This window comes from Lonchura striata, chromosome 7, assembly GCF_050655825.1.
Source record: "Lonchura striata isolate lonStrDom1 chromosome 7, ASM5065582v1, whole genome shotgun sequence".
NCBI classification, from domain to species: domain Eukaryota; kingdom Metazoa; phylum Chordata; class Aves; order Passeriformes; family Estrildidae; genus Lonchura; species Lonchura striata.
In genome coordinates this window covers 20,492,043-20,517,124 of record NC_140709.1, presented here as the reverse complement: position 1 = coordinate 20,517,124, position 25,082 = coordinate 20,492,043, and the positions used below count along the sequence as shown (strand labels likewise).

General features: G+C 43.5%; 2 protein-coding genes and 1 long non-coding RNA gene across 6 annotated transcripts in view; 1 reads left to right on the top strand and 2 right to left on the bottom strand.

The window, feature by feature from the left end:
- LOC146766901 (uncharacterized) overlaps positions 1-25,082 on the top strand; it is a 36,783-nt gene that overhangs the window by 3,634 nt on the left and 8,067 nt on the right. The window lies entirely within an intron of this gene.
- DLX1 (distal-less homeobox 1) lies at positions 108-3,465 on the bottom strand. The gene is made up of 3 exons (XM_021552370.4): positions 2,891-3,465; positions 2,175-2,374; positions 108-1,816 (listed from the first exon to the last, which is right to left on the bottom strand). Exons 1-3 carry the CDS (start codon positions 3,201-3,203, stop codon positions 1,562-1,564), a joined length of 768 nt encoding a protein of 255 aa, XP_021408045.1. The 5' UTR covers positions 3,204-3,465; the 3' UTR covers positions 108-1,561.
- The window catches only part of METAP1D (methionyl aminopeptidase type 1D, mitochondrial), a 50,762-nt gene continuing 32,624 nt past the window's right edge, over positions 6,945-25,082 (bottom strand). For all 3 annotated transcript variants that reach the window (XM_085584465.1, XM_021552369.4, XM_085584464.1), the window contains 7 exons: positions 22,274-22,422; positions 21,551-21,593; positions 17,584-17,747; positions 9,008-9,105; positions 8,329-8,376; positions 7,368-7,446; positions 6,945-7,235 (listed from right to left, as the gene is read on the bottom strand). In XM_085584465.1, coding sequence (XP_085440591.1) covers positions 7,157-7,235; positions 7,368-7,446; positions 8,329-8,376; positions 9,008-9,105; positions 17,584-17,747; positions 21,551-21,593; positions 22,274-22,422 — 660 coding nt within the window. In that variant the 3' untranslated portion in view covers positions 6,945-7,156. The remainder of the gene's footprint in view (positions 7,236-7,367; positions 7,447-8,328; positions 8,377-9,007; positions 9,106-17,583; positions 17,748-21,550; positions 21,594-22,273; positions 22,423-25,082) is intronic.

Sequence of the window (25,082 nt, the reverse complement as noted above, 5' to 3'; positions counted from 1 at the left end):
CTCCGTCTCGCCTCCCGGTTTACGGCCACCGCCGTCCCGCCGCGGAACGCGGAGCCTGGCCCGGGCCCCGCTGCCCGCCGCGCTACGGGACAGGGAGCATGCGTGTCTCTTTTTCCAAACCATAATTTTACTGTCTCAAAGAAACTTTATAACTTATGTACAAAGATTTGTGTGGGTTTTTTTCCATTTCCTCCCCCAGATACAAAGCAATAAGTTAACATTCTCAATATAAAACTAAACTTTGACATATAGAACACTAAACACAGCCGAGCTCAGTTTATCACATTTTCCGAATTTCACAAGTAAAATGTCAAGATCTCAGTACACAAAGCATCATGTTTTACAGCCACACGAAACAGAACAGAAATAATAATTATAATAATAAAAAAGGCTAAATTTGTGCAACATGTTTACAGAACAATAATAATAATAATAATAATAATAATAATTAAGAATAAAATATGTACAGCGAGTAGCTCCTGCACGTCGATTTGTGCATTTCGACTTCGGGCCGGCTTTGCGCGGGGAGGCCGCGCCGGGACTGCGCCGGTGTGCCCGCCCGCCCTCCCGGTGGGTCCCCCCCGCCGCCCTCCGGGATGTCGTTCCGTCCTCTGCGCCTTGCTTCACCTCAGCAAAGCGCTGGCAGCTGCTGTAATTCCACTTCAGGGTACCAAACAATGTGCATTTATTTCCTTCGTTAAATACTCGAGAAATGCAAATCATTCGGACCAAAACTTCCCACACCAGCGAAGTATAAAAGTTACTGTCAAAGTTAAAATCGCATCCTTCCCTCGTCGTGATTTATTCGGGGAGAAGGGGGGGGAACGGGACGACGGACCGTCTGTGGTTTTGTTTAAACTGTGCGTCCAAGCAATACACTCAGCAAGCTGAGTTCGTTTCTAGTACTCTCATAGTGGTAATTTAAATCAATAAATAAACCCCCTGTCTTCCCCTTTTAACAACAACAAAAAATATACAGATGGATAGTGAAAGGTACAGAAAATGTCGCGGGAAGGAAGCTCTGGTAAATTGTAAAGCTTCCTTCCCCTTTGCAATTTAAGAGACGGTCAGATCGCGGTAGTAAATAAATGACCTACATTTCAACAGACACAGACAGACAGACAGGACAGAGGAGAGGGCTTCCCCGCCCCCCAGACATCTTTTTCTGATTGTCCCACAAAGCCGCGGCCGGCGCTCGCTCTGCTCCCAGGCTGTTGTGCGGTGCTCGGGGCCGCTCCGTCAGCTGTCAGCGGTGGGAACCGGCCCGCATCACATCTGTGCTCTCCTGCACCGAGCTACCGTGCAGCGTCCTAATGGCTGGATGGGCAAGAGACCTCCTGTTTGTTTGTTTGCTTGGGTTTCTTTTGTGGTTTTGTTTTTCTTTTTTTTTTAATTATTTCTCTCTTTCCCCCTCTTTTTTCCCCCTTTCCTTTTATTTAGTTTCTTCCTTTCTTTCTTTCTTTCTTTCTTTTTTTTGTTTTGTTTTTTTTTTTCCCCCTGTAATAATTTTAATTCTTTTCGGGACCGATAGTGCTTGCATTAGGGGAAAATGTATATATAATCACATCAGTTGCGGCTGCTGCATAGCTTCTTGGTGGGCCGAAGGATACCACGACGTGTAGCTGGGGATGTAGGTGCCCGGGGTCCCCGACGAGGCCTTACCAGAGGCGGAGGTGGTATTCCACACTGGAGGCACGGGTGGCGAGCTGCCCGAGAGAGCCCTGCCGTTGGTCAAGGCGCTGCTCTCCAGGGCGGCCCCTCCTTGCTTCATCAGCTTCTTGAATTTGGAGCGCTTGTTCTGAAACCAAATCTTCACCTGCAAAGGGGAACGGAGCAGGGTTCAACATCCCTCGGTACGGTCCAGCATCCCTCCATCACTCCCAGGGCAAGACGGACCCCCGCCGGCGGCCCCCCAGCTTCTCTCCCTCATTCTCCCCGCGACTGCTGTGTTATTTTGTGACGCCAAGGCACCCAGCAGGAGCCCCCTGGGCCCACTCCGGCGGGCTCTGCGGGGGCTTCCGCAGCACCGGGAGCGCCCCGCGGCGGGACGGGTGTCACCCTGGGCCCCGTCGCCCACGGCTGTGACCCGTGTGTGTTACGCGTGTGGTCTCCTATGCAGACGGTGGGGACACGGAGGGGACACGGGATAGGGGCCGGCTCAATCGGAGCTGTACCTGGGTCTGGGTGAGTCCCAGAGATGCTGCGAGCTCGGCTCTTTCGGGGAGAGCCAGGTACTGAGTCTGCTGGAACCTCCTGTTCAAAGCCTGTAGCTGCAAACTGGAGTAAATAGTCCTGGGTTTGCGGATTTTTTTCCCTTTCCCATTAAAGCGAACTTCCCCTCCTTCTACCACAGTGCTTTTCTCCGATTCGGCCCCTACAAACAACAAACGACGCAGAATAAATAATAATAATAGCAGCAATAGCAATAATAGCAGTAACAGTAATAGCAGCAGCAGCAACAGCAGTAACAATAACAACAGCAACATCGACAATAACAGTAATGAGAAGGAAGAAAAGTGAAGCTCGAGTAACGCTAACAAAGGCTCCGGGCGATTATGGCAGCCCAGGCGTCTTCCCAGCGAAAGTTTGCTATTTTTACAGGCTGCAGTTTAGGTTTAATTACCCTTAATTGCATACATTGTTTATAGCGCTACGCAATAAATAATTACGAAGACTAATACGTGCACATCTGGGTTGGTTTATTTTCCAGCCAAGCATTGTATGCTCTGTGTATTGGTCCCCTGTGATTCTCAGCCTCTCTTGACTAATATTTTGTAATTTAATTTAATTTTTTCCCCCGATAGATTTTTTTTTTAATACAACACCCTCCCTTCCCGCCTTGCCTTCCCTCCTCCCCTCCCCCCCCCTCCCCAAAGCCGAGTGCACCTACCTGTCTCCTCTAACCGGGTCTGAGTCAGGCTGGAGCTGTTGGGGTAGGACTGCACTGAACTGATGTAGGGGTTGGTCGAGTGGCTGCTGACCGAGTTCACATAGGGGTAGCCCAGCGGTCGGGAGAAGGACGAAGCTGTGCTGTACGAGCTGTCAGGCTGAGAGTGGCCCGCGGAGTGTAAACAGTGCATGGAATAGTGTCCATGGGACATGGGAGAAGGAGACATTTGCTGGCTGGGCGGCCCAAACTCCATAAAGACAGCCTTCCCTGAGACGGGGCTATTTAGACTCTCTGGCATGGTAGTCATGGTCATTTCTTGTCGCTTGGTCTGTGTGTGTGTTCTCTCTTCAGCTTGCCTTTTTGGGGTCTGTTGTGTTTCTCAGGACAGGAAAGAACCCAATTTAAGCGAAACAGGGTTTTTCACTTTCCATTCATAAGAAAATGGAGTTTGTCTCTTTGAAAAGTCTAAGCATGATGCTGTAGATCTACACAAACTCGCCTAAAAGCTTTGACTCAGCCAAGTCTATGAATATTCATGAGACGGCGGAGCTGATTGGTCCGCCGTCTTGCATAATCGCTTTGGATTGGTCCGAGGCGCTCGGGGCTCGCCCGGACCCCGGTGAGCGCGGAGAGCCGGGCTGGCAGCGCCGCGCTTGCCCGAGCGCCGGCGGCGGCCGCACGCCCGCCCCGCTCGGCCGGCCCCGGCGCGGAGCCGCCCAGGAGCCCACTCCCATCGCAGGCCGCCCGCTCCCGCTGCCGGCGACCGAGGGCGCCGATCCGGACTTTGGCGGAAGGCATCGCAACTCCCTGCACCCTTCTCCGCCCCTCGCCGCGAAGGCGGCGCGGAGGGGAGAGCAGCCGTGCTCCGCCGGGCCCGGCGGGCTGCAGGGGTTCTTGTAGCTGCCCGCCCCGCTCCGCAGCCGGCGGCGGGACCCGCGGACAAAGCGAGCGGCCCCCGCCCGCCGGGCCCCGCGCACTCCGCGGGCGCGCAGGGGTTCTCGGCCCCGGCCCGCGGGTCCCGGCGCCGGCCGCACCTCCCGATCGCGCCGCCCGGCTATTGCCGCTGTTGCTTTAAAGGGAAAAAGCCATCCAACCAAAGTCGCCCTGAAAGGGCCCAACGGCACATTTGAGCTTAAAATGAAAACTTCCGCGTGCGTGAGCGGTAAATGAGGTGGGACTTAGGAGATCCTCCCCAGAAAGCCCACGATGAATCCCAAATTACTTTGCTAGATAATTAGAAAGTGTTGATAATTATTTATTTCATAATTCTGCGGTGTGACTGTAACAGGAAAATGATCTTGTGAAAGTTCACACGTGCAGATGTATTAGTTACTGATTCATTTGATTAAATGCTAGTCTCAAGTGCTCTGATCCACAGCTGAAGGCGGCCCCATTAGCATAACACTGATGTTTAATTTTCATACGCATAATTAGCCATATATTTAACACTAATAGCAACATGCAGCCTTCCAGCATTAAACAGCCTGGGATTTGATCTGGCCTGGGCTGAACTTTCCCGGTTACACCTAGGCAGTCTAGGGTGCGCAGTTATCACTGCACTACATCTATGTAATCAAGCACATTTTGGCAAAGGGAGAACACCAATAAAAATGAACATTCAAAAGAAATCGCAGTGTTGATGTCGTTAGAGGTACTAGCGCCGGCAGCGGGGCTTGGGCACCCCCGGCAGAGCCCGCATAGTGTTCAGGCTCCTTCGGGCAGCGACGGCCCTTGAAGCAGCCGGCCCCTGACTGCGCAAAGCTGGCACAACCGAGCCCCTCTGCTCCCTTCTTTTTTTTTTTTTTCCTTTCATTAGTGGCTCTGTCGGTTTTAATTGCCCGTTTCCTAACGACTCTTTTACCTCCTTTCCCCCTTCCCCCCCCGCCCCCTTTTTTTTTTCTCAGTGTTTTGGGTTTTTCTTCCTTTGCTTGCAATGCGCGAAGTTAATTCTCGCTAACTCTCCGAGGCTTGGCGCAGAAGGGGCAGTGACGGTGTTTCTGCACGCACACGGTGCCCCCCGGCAGCCAGCTCTGCCCTGCTGCCCATGGAAGTGACCATCCGAGGCAGGTCAGCGAGCTTGACCGGGCAGGGAGCAGGGCGGCCCGGCAGCTCCGACACCTTCGCCGGCCTCAGCCTGACAACTGCGGAGAGGGGAGGCTCCGCGTCCGCCGGGACCGCCGTCTTCTCCTCCGATCGGCCGGACACAGGCAGTCCCGGGCCGAACCACAGTCCCTCCATCCCCGCCAAAACCTCGCGGAGCAGTCGGTGAGGCTCTGCTCGCCCCCCTCCTGCAGAGCAGGGCCCCCCGGCCCTCCGCGCACTGCTGGTCCCGCTCAGCGCGGCTTCGGCGGGCGCGGAGGGGCCGCGGCCACGGGACGTCCTGACGCCCCGGGAGCGACTGCCACGTCGGGACTCTCCTCGTGCTGGCCCGGCAACACAATCTGCATGATGGGCTTGTGCGAGGCGCTGGCTGCCCCGAACAGTCGAGACATCTCTTCAGTCTCGCTCGTAATTAGGATTACAAAGGTGCGCCGTCAATGCCTCCGCCTGGCCGCCAGCGCTCTGCGGCGGCCGGTACAACTCGCAGTCCCACCAGAGTTACCGGCGGGACTTCAGAGCGCAGTGATTACCAGGAGCTGCCGGCAGTCCCCCTGCTCCCGGCTGCCCCGTTCCCACCTCATCCCAAGCCGCGGTAAGAGCAAGACAGGAGGCAAAGGGCAGGATGGTGAGAAACTTGGCACCTGCGGTGGTGTCCAGGGGCTCCCGGCTTGGCCAAAATCCACGGGAGGCACCTCTGGTGGACCTCCGGGACACGCTGGACACCCAGCTGCCCCCAGCGCCCCTCAGAAGGGACGTAAGGGACCAAAATACATGTCCCTCCAGGCAATGCCAAATGTCCTTTGCACTGTTAATATCTGCGTATTTGTAAACTTGGCTGCATCGTTTGTTTTGCAGGTTTTATGGTTTTCCAAACTCCTCTCAGGGAGGATGAGGCTGAGTGGCTGCCCCGCGGTGTTAGTTGTATTCAGGGAGGGGGACCCCACTTTTTGAAAAGCTGCTGTTAGAAACTATTAGAGCTGGGAGCTCACTGTACTTGAATGAAAACAAACAGCAGAGTAAAGCCGTAAGAAAGCAGTGGTCCAGGACCACTGAGGGAGCCAGTGCTGAGCCACTCTGGTTGCCTGAATGTGCAACTGGCCAGTCCTCAGCATGCGACCCCATCTGCCTGCAATGAGGGCCAAGTTATTTGTACCAAACAGCACCACTGTTGCCGTGGGCCTGGGGAACTTCTGGAAGCCCTTTAATTATCTCCAAGGCTACCCCACATTTCACAGGCCCGGGTTCTGCTCTGGTAGCCCCCAAATATCAATTCCAGATTTGTTTGTTCCCACTGGGTGGTCAGCAACTGGCTAAATTGCAAATCAACCCCTGCTCGCCTGGCAGACCCAGGACAGGACTGCAGAGAGCACAGGGCTGAGTGAGACTGCAGCTCATGAGGTCCATTGGTTCCAAACTCTGTGCAGGAGTCAGGACTCATCTTCCAGACTGCAAACTCCTCTGCCTCCATAAAATGCTTAAACTGTAGAGTTAAGTGCATCTCCCTTAACTAACATGGGCACCACAGAGCAGTGATTACCCCAAACTGGCTAATTTTTCAAGCAGGGCAATTATTGATCCCTGGAGAGGCATGCTTTGCATCTCATTTTTAATCACTTTTTGTTCTGTGTAAAAAGAGGCAAGAAGCAGGGGATTGATGCTGGGAAGAGTCTGATCCCTCTGCCTGACACTCAGGAAACTTTTTTCCATCCTAGTAGAAGTTAAAACCTGGGAAACAGCACTGTGTTAATCGCAACAAAGGCAAATTGACTCCATACCTCAGCTATAAAGGGAAAATGCTATGTTTCTCTGTCCTCTCAGCTGCTTAAAGACTGTATAATTTGATACCTATTTGCCCCACATAGGATTTGGAAGAGAGGGGCGCCACTTTCTGCCACTAACCCCAAATAACCCAAACCCTTTGCCACTTGTAGACTGTGCTTGGCTGCTCCAAGGGTCACAAAAAAGCTAGACTTTTATTAAATACTCACCAGGTAATACACAGAAAGAACTATGTCCAGAGCCAACCCCTCAAATTGCTTTTTCTGTCCCCTGGAGTGACTTATGCAACAGCCATTCCCCTCAGAAATTACAGAAACCTCTTCTCTGTCCTGAGTGAAACTTGAAATCCCAGAAGTACAGCAAGTCTCTCCACTCCTCGCTCCATCTTTAGGCTTCTTCCACCAGTTTAGTGAGGATTTCTGCTCCCTCTGAGGTAATCACCAGGGTATGTTCAAATTGTGCCGATCTGAAATTCATATTTAGCAGTTTGAGGGGGAAAACACATTCACCATGCCTGGAAGCTCATCTGTTTAGGTTTTTTGGGCTGTCAGTGATGAGTTCCATGTCTTAGGAAATAGCAAAAAATAAAATCAGGCACCTTTTATTGTCTACAGAAATTGCAGTCCATTTGTCCTCCAGAATCTTAAATTCAGGGGATCCTTCCATTATTATTGGCTCTGCAGCAAGAAAAACAAAATGCATTCTAAAGTTAGTTGCAGTCCTGTGTGGATTGTGAAACAATCATGAACAGGGGGCTATCTCAGCAGGTAGCTACCCTTCTACACAGGTCCCATCACCCTGGGCTGGCATTCTCTTAACACACTAAAATGTGAGCTAAAAAGGAAGACAAAATAGCAAGGTAGGAAGTTGCCCAGTCCTCTTTTGTAAAAGCATGGAATTTTAATCAAGCTTTAATTAAGACCGTGTGGATAATAACCAAAGCACCAACCACATTTATAAACAACAGATAGTTTAAAATATTTGATTTTTTTAAACAGGCTTAAAATGTTCATTAAATCAGCAAAACAACAATTTTCTTGTTTCCTTCTAATTGCCATGCCATTTAGCCACACAGTGAGAACGAAGGCTTTTCCCCCAGCAGTTCTCCACGACTGGAAGTGAGCACGATCAGTCTGCGGGGCGAGGCTCCGGCTGGTTACTGCCGCCGTAGTCCCCAAACCCAACAGCAGCTCTGGAAGGCAGTGAATGACTAAGTGCCACCAGGCTGCTCGGCTTCGTGGACACGATCGCATCCTTCTCACCCTCCTCACATCAAGTGTTCTGGCAGAGTCTCTGCCTTGCCAAAAACGGGAGTCAAATATTAGCAAAATTTATAATTAACATTTCATTATTTAAATCTTGTAATTTGAAAATAATTTCATCCAAATAGTTTCTAATGCATATTTAAAATGATATTTTAATCTATTTTCTAAGAGGTCAATCTCACTGACGTCCCCCTGTCTGCACGGTTATTTCTATATCCCAATAAAGAAATGTTACAAATCTGGGCTGCTCCGTGTGTGCTTTTTAACAGAAAACCATAGCAGAGAGTTACTAACCTATTGTGAACGCCATTCCCTCTTCCATTAACAAATCACTGTCATTGGCTACAAAAGAAAAAAAAAAAAACCGCATTTATGCATCTTGGGTCTTTTTTTTTTTTTTTTTTTTAAGAGAACGCAACCAAGCCCTTTGTTTAAACGCATTTTTAGCTCGCAGGTACTGTGCATCCGAGCCCCGCTATGAGCCGGAGCACCCGCCGAAAGCGATCCCACTCCGGCCGCAGCGAGACCACCCCGACGGCGGCTCCGTTCAGGCCGGGAGCTTTTAACAAACGCTTTAGCGCAGATTTTTCTTTGCCCCGTGACAAACTTCGGCGGCGCGGCTCGGGCGCGGCGGGATGCGGAGGCCGGGGCACGGCGGCTGCCGCCCGCAGCGGGCGGGGGAGGCGGTGCGCGGCGCTCAGCGGCCCCGGCAACTCCGCTGGCGGGCGACTCGCCCTCATAAATACCCACGCGACCCTCAGAGAAAGAGCCCGGGGGTGCCCTCCAGCTTTCCAGCGACTGACTCTCCCCACCGGCAATCCCCCGCCCCGCCGGGCCGGCAGCGTGCGTGGGGGTGTGTGTGGGGCTCTGCTGGCTTTACCGCCCTCCCTCTCCCCTCCCGGAGCCCTCTCATCGCCCGGGGGCAGCGGAGCGGCGCGGGGCAAGACGGGCCCGGAGAGCGGGGGCCACTTACCATGGTGCCACACCTCGGGGTGCCCGTGAAAGTACGACCCGATGCCGTGGCCGACGAAGAAGGGGCAGACCTGGAAGCCACCCTGCCGTGCCAAGGAGCTGCAGGGGCAAAGAGGACCTGTCAGGGTGTGTGCCCCCACCACCAGCCCCGCTAGACGGCCCCAGCCCCTGCTACCGCGTTGCTAGCGACACTGGATCACCACTTCGCCACCTTTCCGAAAGACAGCCATTGAAGCGAGCATGGCTGAGCCATTGTTAGGTTTCAGAGTAACCATGCCCGCCAACAGAGGCTGGTAGTTCCCGTGCCAGCCCTGCTAAGTAAAGCGGCAGTGTGTTGTCTCCCTGCTTGATGGAGGGTAACCTTTTCCACAAGCACACTGAGAACTTATTTTAAGATGGCACAGCAGCAGTTGCCAAGTCGGGCAGCCAAGGCCCCAGCACAGTACCAATCGCAGCCTCTGCCGAGTTCTCTGTAAGTGCAGACTCTGTGCTGGGCTGCATACCCAGGGGCCTGCACTGGGTTTCCTGCAGGAGAAGAGGCTCCTGCTGCCAACAGGGAGAGTTAAGAGCCCTAGTACTTTGCTTTCATAATACTTCAAACATTTAGTATAAAAACGTATTGAAAGTTCAGCAAATATATGTATGCTAAATAACAACATATTTCTAATTAATCTGTTGCCAGAGAGGCAACACCAAATCATAACAATTACAGTATTTCAGGTCTGCCTGAGAGATCTGCCCTGCTTTTAATGGCTGCCTCAGGGAGAAGCATCTCTGAGAACTGCCTGCAGGACCATGGCTGAGCACTGATCCCTACCCATGGTAGGAAAGCAAATCCTATCCCAAAACCAGAGGACCTGGAGATACATGGGGTATCCTCTGGCTGCTGGCCCACCCCATGTCTGCAGGCTTCATTTTCAGGGTTTCCCTGTACTCAAGCAGTGATGGAAGCAGTGGTGGACACAGTGATTTGAGCAGCTCAGCCAGGAGGCCTGCCCGTATCCAAACCAGAAAAAAGCGGAGATTCACAAAGTTCCAGAGATGGATTAGAAGTGACAAGAAAGTTACCCCTGTCCCTGCATATTACCCCCATCCTAGTTCTAAAATCAAACAGGAGCAAGACAGGAACCCACTTAGCTTGAAGAGATTTTGCCTAACATTAAAAGCTTAATTTGCTCCTTTGAATGAAGATAGGCACTGAAAAATTTCAGGTTTATCTGTATTTACATCTTAGGAAATGAGGAAATGCTCTCTCACAGTTTCACTACAGGTGGAAAGCTGAAAAAGTTAGAAAACTCAACTAAAAGTAAAGCTGTTGCAGAAATTAAAGCCTGTTAATCCCCATGGGGTAGCTTTCATTCAGGTGCAAAGTGGCCTCAGCTTGCTGTACAAAGTAATCACCTTTGCACACCAGGCTCCACAGACTCTGCAGTGCTGGCTCCAGTGACCATGGGTCATCGTCCCAGAATTTAATGCCACTCAATTGGGGGACATGCTGCTCCACCACAGTTAAATGGCAATGAGAGAGTAGAGTTGGTTAATGCTGCAGTTTTCAGACCTTAGAACATGTTTTAACAGGATTCGTATATTAACTTTTACCTTTTTATTGCTCTGATAAAAAAAAAATCATGACATTTCTTCATTAACTCTGGAGAAGAATAGAAATTTCAGGTTTAGCTACCCCCAAACCCTAAAGTACTGGCAAAGAGGATTACCAATAAAGCTAGAAATTGGGGCTTAATTTGTTTGCACTCAAAGTCCAGGCTTTATAAATAATTTATGTGTTCATAAACTTTATACATCAATTATTTTGAAAAAAAAAATCATGACAGATTATGCAATGAGAGGTCCTACTAGAGATGGAAAATACTTTCTCCCCTGCCTTTCTATCATGTTCCCCATATCTGGATCAGAGATTTGGCCTGCTGGCTATAATGCCGCTGAAGGTCATGCAAAAAGTACAGGGAATGGTGACGAGTTAGAAAGCCAGATTCCTCAGAAACAAAATCCAAGATCTCCAGTGACCAAGCCCAAGCAATGAAGATGATGATTCCCACACGAGTGAAGTGATTCTCTGAAGAGAGGTGGGAGAAGCCATTCATGCAACATGTGATAAGGTTTTCTTTCATCTCCTTCTGCCAGTCTTTTTGCAAAATCTTAAACAATCACACTAACTGTTCAGCTTTGCTGATGTCCCTACATGGCATCCCTGACCACTGACAGAGCATGGTCATTTTTTGTATTACTACAGGATTTTTTCTTCCAGAGAAATCAGTGCTCTATAGCAAAACAGAAATAGTTTCTCTCTGTGCATAAATTCTTTTGAGCACCATGGCTACATACTTTCCAGTGTGCAGGGGAAGCTCCAGCCTCAGCATTCAGCTGCTGCCAAGGAGGGTGGCAGTAGCAGCAGGAGCTGTGTGTTGGGCACCAAGGGCACAAGCACTGGGGCACACAGAAGGCAGTGTTACAACAGTATCCTGTCCTCATGCAAAGAAACGGTTCATGAGCATCTCAAGGACGAATTCTACCACTTTCTTGCCAAACGGCTTGAAAACAACTCTGTTAGCATCAGTACTTTGGTGGTTACTGTCTGTGATCAAAAGAGTGGATTCTGGAGCTCACAGGGCTTTGACATCTACACTGACAAACACTGTGCCCCTCTTTCTTCCCTCTGTTTACATACAGAGCCTTGGTATTCTCCATATAAAATGTAACACGGTCAACAGACCTGAAGTGGCACACAGAAAATAAGCTGCAGGTATGAAATTCAGCCATTTTCAACCTGGTTTTAGTATTTGCATGCGCTTCAGAAGGCCCTATGAGGTGTTTCCCTCCACAACCACTAGTTTTACTTTGGAGTATTTAATAAATCCTAGTGAGCTCTTACATCCTTGTGGAGTTACAGTAAAACATCCAGCCCTCATAACAAAATGAAACTGCTAATCCTAGCTACAACTTGCAAAGGTAATCCTGTAAATGTACTTGTTGGCTGTAACTTTGAGACAGCTCTGAGAAGAGTGAATTAAACTTATGGTCTTGGTTAGCCCCTCCGGTCTTCAGGATTCCCAAGCTGTGGAATCTGATTAAAAAATCAAGATGCCAGGGAGTGGAGCATTTTTACACACATTTATCATTTGTTGCTGACAACAGCTCAACATTTTGGTCTCACTGTCTCACTGCCCAGCTCAGGACCTGTCAGTGGTGGCCTTTCTTTGCAGCTTTCCCATAAGACAATCTTACAAGACTGCAGCCCCAACTTCATCAGATGCTTCTTGTAGACAGGCAGAGTAAGCTTAGCCAGCTAGAGGAGCCCTGACTGCAAGTGGGAAAGCAGGGAAAGCAGGAGGCAGAAGTTGGCATGGCTGAGCTGGGCTGCCTGGCATCTGCTGTGGGAAAGAATGTGCCAGTCTGCCAGTTCCCCTTGGATGGGGTACATTCCAGCAAATCATTTTCAGAGCAAATGCTGGGGCAGCAGAGGTACACCTCACAAGACAGCATCAAGAGAAAAAGAAGGCTCTTCATAGTGATCACTGTTAAAAATACCCATTTGCAACATTTATTATCACACATATTGATCTTTGTTGCATATTTGGGCAGAGGTGAATTGGGCAGGATTAAAAGCATAATTATTTAGTGAGCCCAGTACTTGACTTTATGTTTTGCTGCCATCTGTTCTAGCCCAGTGGCTGCAGAGCCATGAGGAGCTGCAGTGCTGCTTTTCTTTTGCTGATACAAAGCCAGGCCAAGTGTCTGGCATTGGCATGGATTGGCAGTGACCCAGCTGGTAAAGGAACATCACTGAGGGCCAAGCTATCCCCCTGAAGCCACTGTCAGAGCCTGTCGTATGGTGGTGTCACGCTTCAGAGAGTGGAGACAGGAGAGATAGGTGTCAGTTGCCATCTGAGCATCCTCTTCCCATGTTGCCAGACAACAGCTAATTCTCTGAAAGGAGGGATAAGTGTGGAGACATGCATTGCTGTCCTGACAGCAGCCTAACAGGGAAATTGCCACAAAGGAGGAACAGGCAGGACTGACTCTCTTAGAAAGCCTTCCTCAATACTCAAGCTTCCCTTCAAAGGAGCTCTTGGGTGATAAATCCCTCCTGTTAAGCTGAAAAGCAGGTTGAAAGAATTTCCTTGGGGAGCTGTCCTGTGCAGATACCCTCTAGGTGCACCTAGAGGAACATTTTATTTTTTTACCAAATTTTGTCACTTTTTCCTCAGGGTAGGTCTGGTCTAGTATTCTTAGCATTCACTGAAGAAAAAAAAAAGCAAAACAATCCCATTTTCAGTATTAATAGCTACTGTTTTTCTGGGCTCTGTGGTGGCGCAAGGGAAGAAAGAATTTGACTGATTGGACAAGATGGCACAGACTGCTTTGCTGCCAAGGATAAGGATCCTGGTGAACCGAGCCTCAGCCAGGGATGCTTCTCCCACAGTGCCAGTTTCTCTTACTAGGGATGAAACCTTATCCAAAACAGTCCTGCAGAGCAGCATGACATGAATGGCTGAAGTTGTTAAACAAATTTGTCTTAACACTTCTTGGCAGTGAATATACTTGAGAAACACTGAAACTGGTAACAGTCCCATGATAATTGTGTTCTTATGTAAGGATCTGATTTTTTTTTTTGTAATTAGAAGTAATCATGTTTGTCTTAGCTATATTAGTAGCAAAATGGCCACTGAATGGTATACTTGCTATTTTTTTTAAAGTATTGAAACAGACTCATCTTAAACTATATTTATTTGTGATTAAAAAACCTGTTTTGAATAGTACCATAGTATTTAATTTGAGAAATTACAAAATTCTACAGGGAAAATATTTAACCATTCTTTTTTGTTTTTCTGAAATAGCAATCCTAGACTGAGGGAATGCACAAGTTCAGGGATTCCCTATAATGACAATAAACGTTTAGGTATAATTAGTAATATTTTTGAAAGCCAACAATTGTTTTTTGAAAGAAAGGTACATTTTAGTTTCAAACTGGAACACAAATTACTGTATTTTTCTTACAATAGTGCTGAACTTTTATTTGAGGTTCTCTGTTTCTGAAAGCAGACATGATGGATTGAAATAAAAGATAATTTATTGCAATGCTTACTTTCAAGTGCAGAGAGAAGCAGTGTAATTGTAATTTACAGTAGCTGTCAAGGAAAATCTATCACAGATGACATTAAAATGACTTATTTTGCCTGAGCCACTTATTGTTTAAATGTGCATAATCTGATAGAAACAGTTTTTTTAAAAAAATCTGCTTTATATTGTTCTAAATTAATATCAAAACATATACTTACTAGTTAAACATTTTAAACCATTTATTAATACTTTCATCACTACTATTTTTTTTGTAGGAGTTCAAATTTGGTTTATTTAATGACATCACCTTTAAGTTCTTTAGCTCTCTCCACTCCTAACACTTTCATGCACTTAGATGCACTGTCTAAAAAAGCAGATTTCAAACTAGATACATTTTTGTCTGAAAATGTCGGAAATGATAGAAGAAAATGGACCATAGGGACCAATTCCATTTACACTGGAACTGACCAATAGTTTTGATATGCCTTCCAGCAGAAAGAGATTAGGAAAGACCCAAATTTTTCTAAGCAAAGTAACTCACAAATCCATACAATCTTTTATTTGCGACTTGTAGCCGATGGAAGAATGAACTGCTATCAATGAAATATTCAGTGTCAGCTATTGAGCTTCCACGACAAAGACTGTGTTAGAATATTGACTGCAAACTTACTCCAAGATATAATTATTCTGATATCTACTGTAGAAAGGAAATAGTCTCATTATTTGTGCAAAAGATACATTCTGGAAATGACTGGAGTACCTTTACAGAAAAACTGATGACAGAAACATAGATACATTTCCATTCTGATGGACTTAAATGTTTTTATCTTGTAGGTACTTGTTCTCAGGCATTTATAATATATAACTCTTGTGAAACTTGAGATTTTGATATATATATATAGGTATTATATGTTTGTCTGTAACCAATGTCAAATGACAAATAAACTGAAACACACAGCTTCACCAAGCCAAGGTGAGCCTTCAGCAGAGGGAGTGTTAAAGTAGTTATAAACAAATCAGCACATTTAAATCATCAACATGATAAAATCTTGAGAAATAAAGTTAATGACCTGCTATTTCATATGCAGTTTTGAATAGCTACTAGCTTCAATTAATCTGCTTTGCAAAGGGGACACTAACTATATATTTACATTTTGCAAGGAAACTGACCTCTGTAACAACACAGCAAAAATCCAATGTCACATTCAACTCTGTTCTTTTTCTTCTTCTTCCTTTTTTTTTTTTAAAAAAAAAACAGCTAGAATTAATGTAGTGAATCTGTAATGAAATGCATTATCCTGCATGGAGATTTATCAGATTTTCCAACTGAATGCCATGCTTTGCTAGCACTAGCTGGAGTTCACCTGCATGTTGGTGTGGCGTGTGGCTCTTTTTTGTAAAGAGTTAAGTTGAACACAAAAAAAGGGAACAAAGGTCAGCACCCAGCCGCCACTTGAATGTGAGATTTTTCTTTTTATTCCCCTTGATGTATACTAGGCTCTGTGTTATTAGTCTTAATGATGGAAAATTGTAGTGTTGATACAAATCTTTTTTTCAAAGTAGTAGGCGGGAGCTCCATTTGTTAGTAAGTTTTTTTGTGACTAAAAGCCATGGACAGTACATTTATGTAGCAGTAAAAGGCCTAGATGCTCTTTCCATAGCAGAGCTAATTATTCCTACTGTGACCTTACTGATCTACCCTGTTCCTAGTACATCTCATCTGCACGCCTGTTCCTCTGTGTAGATGGTGTCAGAGAATATGAAAAACCCTATAATGAAACCATTTTCATGATGGAGAAAGGCTACTGGAGTTGCACTTGCTACAAAGAGGCTCAATTATATGAGTAATTGTGATAATTTTCTACATTCATAGCCTTCAATGGGGAAAAAAGAATGAGAGCCACAAAAGAAAATTACTTTAACAAGAAAGTACAGAGAGTAAAAATGGAAGAAGAGACAAAAAGGGGGAAAAAATAACCAGAAAAAAAAGTTTAAAAAATAGATCTGGAGGGAGGAATAGCAAGACAGGGAGAACAACAGAAATGCTCAAAAAGCCTATGTGCAGCTGTGTTGCACAATTAAATTGAATTTTTTTTCTGCAGTTGATGAATGTGACTACTGCAAATGTGCCTCTGTAGTTAGCTATCATTTGTTGTTCCGTGACAGGAAAAGGATAATTACCTCTCAGAGAGAATCAAAGGCTGACATGCCCTTTAGACACAGCCATGAATGCAGAGCTCGATAGAATGCTTGAATAAGAATCCAGTGTTCTGTGCCCCCTTCTACTCAAGAATAAATTTTGTTAAAATGCAAGAGCACCACCAGTAAATTTGTTGAACCCTAGGTGTTCAAAAATATGAGGTGCATCTATCGACTCATCCCATTTGCAAAAATAAAACTACATTTTGAATTCACTTCTATTATATTCATGGACAGTAAGATAGTGAGATATGCATTAAATTTCTTTTCCCAGTAGGGGTCTGATTCAACATTTCCTATGAAAGAACAGAAAGACACTATCCTTTTTCTCCAGGCTAGTTAGCCTATAATTTAAAACTGTCAAAAACACAATTTTATACAAAGTCTTCAATAAAAGCTTCTCAGATATAACCCAAAGAGGTTTTACTAAAGTTTGATTCAGACTCTGTTACAATATTTTTAAAGCTATAAATACATCTAACTGATATTTTGCCGTTCTCTTTTTTTCTTAAAGTATTTGAAGATTTACAAAGAAAAAAAAAAGGCAGCATCTTTTCAAGGTGACTAAGCCTTGCAGCTTTTAAGTAATCAGAATGAATTCAATAGCTTGTTGGGACCATTAGCAGCCCGAAGAAGTATTGCTTAATGAAATGTATATGATATATGTCTATTTCTTTCTTTTGGCAAACATTTTAAAATAATCCATAGGTACCTTCAAAATCTAAGACACATTTTTATTTAAAGCCATCAGCAGAAGAGTCACGACTGCATTTATGTGAAGGCTAGAAGAGATGCAAAATAAGAAAAAATCTCTGAATGTCAGCTCTTTCTTCCCTATGATGTTAGCAGGCACTGCTCTTTGTAAGATCAGAAGCTCTTGAGTTAAATATTTTCGTAGTTTTTAAACAAAGAGCTTATTTACGTTGACTAATTCCCTTGTAACATTCAATGAAAACAATGGTTTCTAACTGTCTTACACCATTAGACAGATGTGGTGTAGTGTCACACACAAATAAAAAATAAACAAAAGCCCACAGCAAATTACATCTGTTAATTTAAATCTACTTTATGAATATCTTTGTATTTTTCTACAGTTATCTTTGCTGACCCTAGTGTAATTCACTTAAAAAAAATACCTCTTACCCAAGGAACAACATTATAGCTTGGCAGTTCACATACTGATATCAGACTGAAATGATGGTTTTGAATCATAAAACATGTCATCAGCTTTATACCAAACCACCAATAACCTTTGTCCCATTTGCCAGCCCTCCTTTTACTTGTCAATATAAGGCTTACCTGATCGTGTTTCCAATTACAGAGAAGGGAGCCCCTGGTCTGCAAGCTGCAATTGCTTCATCTCTACATTTCCTGGCAACCTCCACTAACTTTTCACCAGATTTATCCACATTGCCCACCAAAAAGGTTTCAGAAGTGTCGCCATGGTAGCCATTGTAATACACCTAAACATATACAGAAATGCAAAGACATTTTATCATTTTGCATCCAGAGACAAATAATTGTCTTAATTAAATCCATTCTTTCTAGGAACAAGTTATATATTGCAACAGATAGACAGATAAGTCATTTGCAAGACTGGAAAAGCAAAACATAGCAGAGAAAAAAAAAAAAAAAGAAGCTTGAAAGACTGCAAGGTGCCTAAGGGTTGTCAATGTTGCCAATTAAAAATTCAAGAAAAGCAGAAGCTGTGCATCAGTGCCCAGCAGTACACCAGGCAGTGACTCTGCTCAGCCACAGGCCATGAGGATAACTGGGCTGCTTGGGAGCAGGTGGGTGGGGGCCGTGGATGGGCTGAGGTGGGCCTTGGGGGCTGTTGGGTGCCCACCCATCGTGGCCCTGCCCCGGCAGCCAGGGACCTGCCTGCACCCCAGAGGGGCAGGGACTGAGGCAGAACCCGCTGGTGGCTGGCGGGGAGGTGAATGCCTGCAGTCAGCAACCCCCGTGGGAGCTCGGAGGTGAGAGCCAGACCCTGCTACCAACAGCCAGAGTGAACCCCACGGACCAAACCCACTGTCAGCTCTTGCAGGTTTTCTTTCATCTCATTTTTAAGCTACAATGTGGCATTAACATTAGGTTTTATTTCTGATTTCCAGAGATGAATTTTGAGAGAATAAATGTACTGCTGTGGCACTGAAAAATTTCATGTCCTAAAAACTGAACATGCTGTTGAATTAATTACATTTTTTTAAATTTTGTTTTTGAAATTTCATAGGTTTTAAATGTTAGCCCTCCTGAAATTCTCAGTTGAGCACAAGAAATCCTGGCTATGCACTATGGAGCTCTGCAACACACCATTAAAATGGGGTTTGCAGCTCTGCACATGGCAGGCAGGCCCATAATTAATTGTAAGACCAAGGGATATTTCCCTACAAAAAGACAAATTATAATGGTGAACAGTTTTGATCTTCTAAAACATTTTTTCTCTCCCAAACAGTGGGCAACTATCCTTCTACAACTAATTACTCACCGAGCTTGAACCACTGAACTTTTGCCACTGGCAAACTATTTGTGAAAGACAGACTCACATTCTTGTTGGTTGATCCCAAACTAAAAAAAAACCCATAACCCAAAAAACCCCATGCTACAGACAGTTTATCTCAGGGCCAGGTTTGTCTTCAAGCTGAGATATAAAGAAAATGCAGGCCATTAGGAGCAAAGGGTATTTCAAAGAAAGGTAAGGGCCAGCAAGGGCCCAACTGTGTTGCCACTGCTCTGGCAAAAAGCAGCTGCAACCCTCTGCTCTACAGCTTCCTATGCCAGTTCAAACTACCGTAAAATAATTTTTTATTTTTTTATTTAATGACCATTGGTCAGGTTTTAAAGTAGATAGCTCATATTTAAACTAAACTAGTTTGATTTTAGCTCTAGCAAGGAAAACACAAAAACCCCCAACATTAAGCATCATCATCCTAGAAGAGCAAACACAGATTTAAAATATAGGAGAGTTAAAAAAACCCCAAACCAAAAACAACAACAACAACCAAAAAACCCAAACAAAACACAAAACCACCAAAACCCCAACAACAAAGCAAATGATAATATTTACTGGAGACCATCAGCTGCAATTACATACTTCTGATGTTAATAAACTACAACCACAGCAACCGTAATATACTATTTCCTTAAAATTCAGTGAAAGAACCAAGTTGTAAGAAACATTAACCTGGTAACAATAGGCTGAAAATTGCACTATGCTGAGGATCCAATAATGCGTAACAGTATTATCTCTATACTAAAACACATTTTCAGGTCCATATATTTCAAGCCTATAAAATTTGTATTTCATCTATGAAATTCTACCACCTTAATTATGCTAAAATGGATTTTTTTGTTCAGATAATCTGTACATAGTGCTAGGTATTTACACTTAACATCCTGAGTATTATTTAATTACTTTATAGAACCTGTACACAATTATAAACAAATTGTTGTGTGATATTTACGTTGATTTTTATTCTGTCCAGCTGTGAAATGTCCCAGTTTTTCTCATTAAAAATAAGCTAAGAGATCAGATAATAATGCTGAAAAGTAGTATTTTTTCCTCAGCTGTTTTAGACTAATAAACTATCACACAGCACAGTTCAGTTTTAAATGGTAAAAAAAAAAAAATCTTACAAAGATAGTCAGCAATTCCCATCCTTGCAGGAATCTTCACATTCACAGAAATATCAAGATTTATTTTATTTTATGAGAGTAAATTAAAAGCAAATAAATATATGTCTGCAAAAAGGCCAGTAACATTTAGTCAGACATTTGTGAAGCAGAGTGGACAAGATATGCACACTATTTTAATATTAAAAATATTGCATTCAATTCATTGAAAGTATCTGTGACAGGAGTCTATACTTTTTAAAAATCTAAGGTATCATTATTGTCCTGACAGACTGAACATAAAGTAAAATGAACTTTAAGGAGGTACAAAGAAATATGATATAAATCCTTAGTGTTGCAAACTGATTTATTTTAATAAACTGAGCAAAGCGACACCGGTTCACCAAAGTTAAAATGAAGGTCAAAAATAAAGTTTAAAAATGCTAGATTGCACAGTGTAAACCTGATAGTCAGAATTCTACAATTAGAAAGTATGGAGATGGGAAAGAATTTAAAAAGATCAAAAGCCCAAGCCAAACCAAATCCAGTTCTGGATCACATGTGAGTATATAATGGGAAAAAGGTCATCGACCCTAATTTTAATAGAAAAAATATTTTAGAAAGCTTGAATCTCGTGCTCAGAGGTAGGTCTGCTGAAGATTTCTTCACTCTGCCAGTATGAACATAGTATCAAGTTACCAATAGGTTCTTTAATGATTTAAAAAGCTTGTTTTTACGAGATTCTACTCCCTTGTATGTGACATATTATTGCAAAATAATGGAGAGATTAAAAAAAAAACTTCTGTGTCCATACCAGAAATAAACAGCACTTTGGAAAAAATAAAAACATGCACAGCAAAAGCAAAAAAACTTCTGCAAGACAAAATATTTTTTTTTCATAAATGAAATGAGAATTAGGTTTCTAAAGCACAGTTCCTGTGCTTTCTTGCTCCTAGGAAAACCCAGCCTGTGTTTATTTAAATAGCTGTAATTGATGATTCCCTGGAAATATTAAGTCACAGTTATATCACACTATTTCTGTTTCTGCTCAAAAGGTTCAGGGCTTCTATACCAGAAATGGAACACAACACTACCTTCGGGGATTTTAATAAATGTAGGGAACACTGCTAGCAAAAGAGTTGCTGTCCAAATAGACTGACATACCCAGGCCAATGCAGCCTCTAATGACAGAGTAAGATAATGTCAGGCCCCACTCAAAATCAGCAGGAAGAGGAAGATCAATCTTGGCAGAGTGAAGGAAAAATGCTGGCTTTCTTCATGTTAGCTCATCTCATACATATCTATCTTCAGCTGCTGCCCAGTACTGTGGTGCTCTGCATTAACTACACAGTGGATCAATAACAATTACACCTTCTCAAAAACATGACACATAGCAGGATTGGGTTGACATTTCACTTAGGCCAACATTGATCTCAGTGCATCTGATTCCAGTCCTAAATTCAAGTCAGGCCTGAGTCTAGCTGGAATAAACACACAGTTAAAAACAAAAAAGGAAACCAGCTGCTTGTGCCTTGGCTCAGAAGTAAACAGCACATCCATCTGTGCATCCCCCATCTCCAATCCACTATTCTTCCTGTTGCTACTAGTGATTCTAAAGTTGATCAAAGACTATTTTTTTATATGAATTACTCACTGTGACATCAATGTTGATAATATCTCCATCCTGAAGAGGTCGACTGAAACATAAACAGAAAAAAAAAAATAATGGTGACAGACAGCTCCCAACAAAGGGAATATAAGAATAAACACCTAATGACACATACATAAAAAATCAAGGGGTAGATATTTTGTGATGGAGGAAGGCAGAAGCAAACAGAATAACCATTTTTAATGTTCAGCTCTGACTATTTAGAGAACAAGTGTAGCTGAATATAAAATAATGAGAAACAACTACAAGAAAAACATATCAACACCTGAAAAATCTACCATTATATTTATTCTTTTTCTCTCACTAGGGTTCATATTTTACTTTGTGAGTAGCTGAATGTATTGAGAATATAAAAAAAATCCCACATAAATTCAAATATATTTATGCCTTAGCCTATACTTATTTTGCTGCATGAACAAAAAATCAGACCATACCAGGCTTTTTTTTCCCCTCACACACACTAAACTCAAAATGCAATATGCTATTTTTCTTTAAGTGTCTTGAAAACCAGGATAATATTTTTTTTCCTGTTTCACATGTATTTCTGTAACAGCTATCAGCATCACAGGGTAACATGTTCTGCACCTACAATGCATTTAAGTACAACATTTAGTTAATCTGAAGTATATTCAATCTTAAATACAATTTATTAATTCCAGTTTAACATTTTAATTTCCAGTTGTAAAATGTACTTTATTGAGGAAATACCTGTCAGGAATACCATGACATACCACGTTGTTTACAGAAGTACAAACAGATTTTGGAAAACCTCCATAGCCCAGAGGTGATGGATAGGCATTCTGTCTGATTATTTCATGATGAACAATGGAATCTATTTCTTCAGTTGTCATGCCAACCTAAAATATCAAACATAACATCCTGTTAAAAAAGCAAAGAGAGTTTCTCTTATTTACTGCATGTGATTGCAGCCAAGCTTCAATGAAATATTGGGTGTTTTGAATACGCTGCTTTGATACAAAACACTATACTGTCTGATATACTTTATTGATATATGGATTTTTTTTCTGAAAAACCCTCCAAAAAACCAGATCTTAAATAAAGCATGCAGTAGAAATAAGCACTCAAAGGTTCCTAGAAAACCTAAAATCCTGCCTACTTCCTTTCTGTTCTTTTTTCCATATCTACTTTCTCAAAGACACCAATTTCCCATTACATTGTTTCAGTAGCTGCTATAGAAAAGTCTTGTTTCAATGCTTTCAGTCCCTTAAAACACAATGTTACTTTCCCCTTTTATTTGTAAAAGAAAGGCTAGTAAGTCTTGTAATTGCCCAGTACATTCATCATAATGTATTTAAGCATTTTAATAAATTGTTTTCCAGGTATTCCTAGATTTTATAAAACATTGAAATATTTAGATTCAAATTTTAAGGTTATTTTACTTAAAGTTGCCATAGCCTGGATGATCATAATGAATCCACAAGTACTGACTCATTATTTTTAGAAATCTTAATTTTTATGCTTGATGATTTTAGATTCATCTTTTCTGTAAGATTTTACATATTAAAAAACCCCTCTCATAAATCAGTCAGCCATTTTCTGGGTTTCCACGGAGTGCAAAATGCACATGCTTAAAATAATATTATTCTTGCTTTTCTTTTTGATCAACTCAATCTCTGGAATGGTTAGAGCTGAAATTTGGTAGGGAAACCTCTCTAATTGAGAAGTACTTTTGAGGGTTCCTCTGTAAATTGATTTTGCTTTGAATGAGTTCTGAGCCTTTGAAAATCATACTTTGTACAGATACAAGTATCATTCTTAGCACACTGAAGGAAATATCACAGTGGCTGTGATTTTGAAGTAACACGTGGAATACAGGTAGGCTGTGGTGCAGGAGACAGTTATATATTGAAATACTGTGTGGCCATGCATAGCCAATACAGGAGAGTGCACTTGTGCAGTGTGCTGAGGATAAAACCAGGTCTGTTTACTCAGCTGAATTTTGCTCAGCATAGAAATGTTGTTGGCAGGTGAGGAGAAAGGAATGAGAGCTCAAGACCAGGACTTGGGAGTACTGCACATGACCCATTTTGCAGCTGCAGCCTTGGCAGGTTGTCTGGATTGGATATGGCAGCCCTTGGTTCTGGATAAATACAGGTTTGTTGCTCCTGCCTCTGCTCAAACATCTTCATCTTTAGCCCACAGACAAACTAAACTGCTACATACCTGACTGGCTGCTGTCTACTACTTCTCTGCTCAAGCAATTTGATGTGGTTTTTGGATACTCAGCAGACAGGTCTCTGGTCTCTGCATTGCTTACACTCTGTGCAAAGTTCTGCTTTTAACAGTATGTACTTTACTTTTAAAGATACTTTTGCTAGCTGGGCAAGTTAGGGGTGGCACCTGCTGTGCCCCTAATCCCTTACTCGGAACAGGGCAATTCAATGGTATAGAATAAAATATTTTCATGTCATAGAATCTGTGGTTTTATTCCCAAATCTGTAACTGAGACTCGGGAAAGCTATCATATATAATACTGTATCGTAATTTGAAATCCCACAGGCAGTAATGGCAACATCAAAACCATGTTCAAACTCTATCTCTCTGTATCCATGGATTATAATGCACCTTTGTTACATCTGGGGCTCTCAACTGCCACTATCTATAAAGCACAGGCAAGAGACAGTTTGGAGGACTGTGTGCAAGGTGGTTTCAGTAAGATAATAGGAACAGGTGGAGGGATGGGACTCCTCAGGTAAAATAGGAATGTAGATTTCATCTTATGAGACTAGGCTAAAAGATCTTTGTTTGTTCAGTCTGGTGCACAGCTCTATTCCTGCATGAAGGGGAAGACTCAGGGAAAGGCAGGAAGCTGCTTAAATTAAAGAACAGTGTTGGCACAAGAACAGATGGGTATAAACCAAACACGTGCAGCAACAGGCTGAAAAGTAGAAGATGCTAAGTATCAATAAGGGAGGATTTTGGAGCATCCTCCCAGTTGGTAGAGTCTTGAACAAACACTTAATTGTGTAAAACAGAGCTCACCATCAGCCTGTGACTGACCTGGGCTGTGGTTTTAGCATTGCAACTCCAAATACCAGCTCTCTCCTAGTTCACAGGTCCTGTTTGTGTAATTATTACCTTATACACCTTTTTGCTCCAATATATTAATTATGCATGTGTAGTATTTTGCTTTATGTATGATTTGGCACATATTATGAGCTGCTTCATAACCTACACCATACTGTATACGTGTTTATTTACACATGATAACAACCAAGGAGTATTTGTGAAAAACTGCTCTCATTTGAAACCCACATTGCACCCTGATCCTTTGGAAACATGTATATGCCTTTAACTTTAAATGAGTAAGTTTTATTGTACTGAAAAACAATTGAACATTAAAATGTTAAACATACATAAAGCTATGTAAGATTAAAGCTTCAGGCAATTTTGTTATTTGCCATCCCAGCTCCAGAACTATACCTTTGTGAAAGAGTGATGATAGCTGAAAGAAAAATCCCCTTTTAAGTCAATGGCATTGACCTACAGTCCCCAT

Bases quoted from the DNA above. Each gene is read 5' to 3' on its own strand.
- DLX1 (XM_021552370.4), bottom strand. From the start codon at position 3,203: ATGACCATGACTACCATGCCAGAGAGTCTAAATAGCCCCGTCTCAGGG. The intron at 2,375-2,890 runs GTAGGTGCACTC...TGTTGTTTGTAG, and splicing joins GACCCGGTTAGAGGAGACAG to GGGCCGAATCGGAGAAAAGC. The intron at 1,817-2,174 runs GTACAGCTCCGA...TCCCCTTTGCAG, and splicing joins TGGGACTCACCCAGACCCAG to GTGAAGATTTGGTTTCAGAA.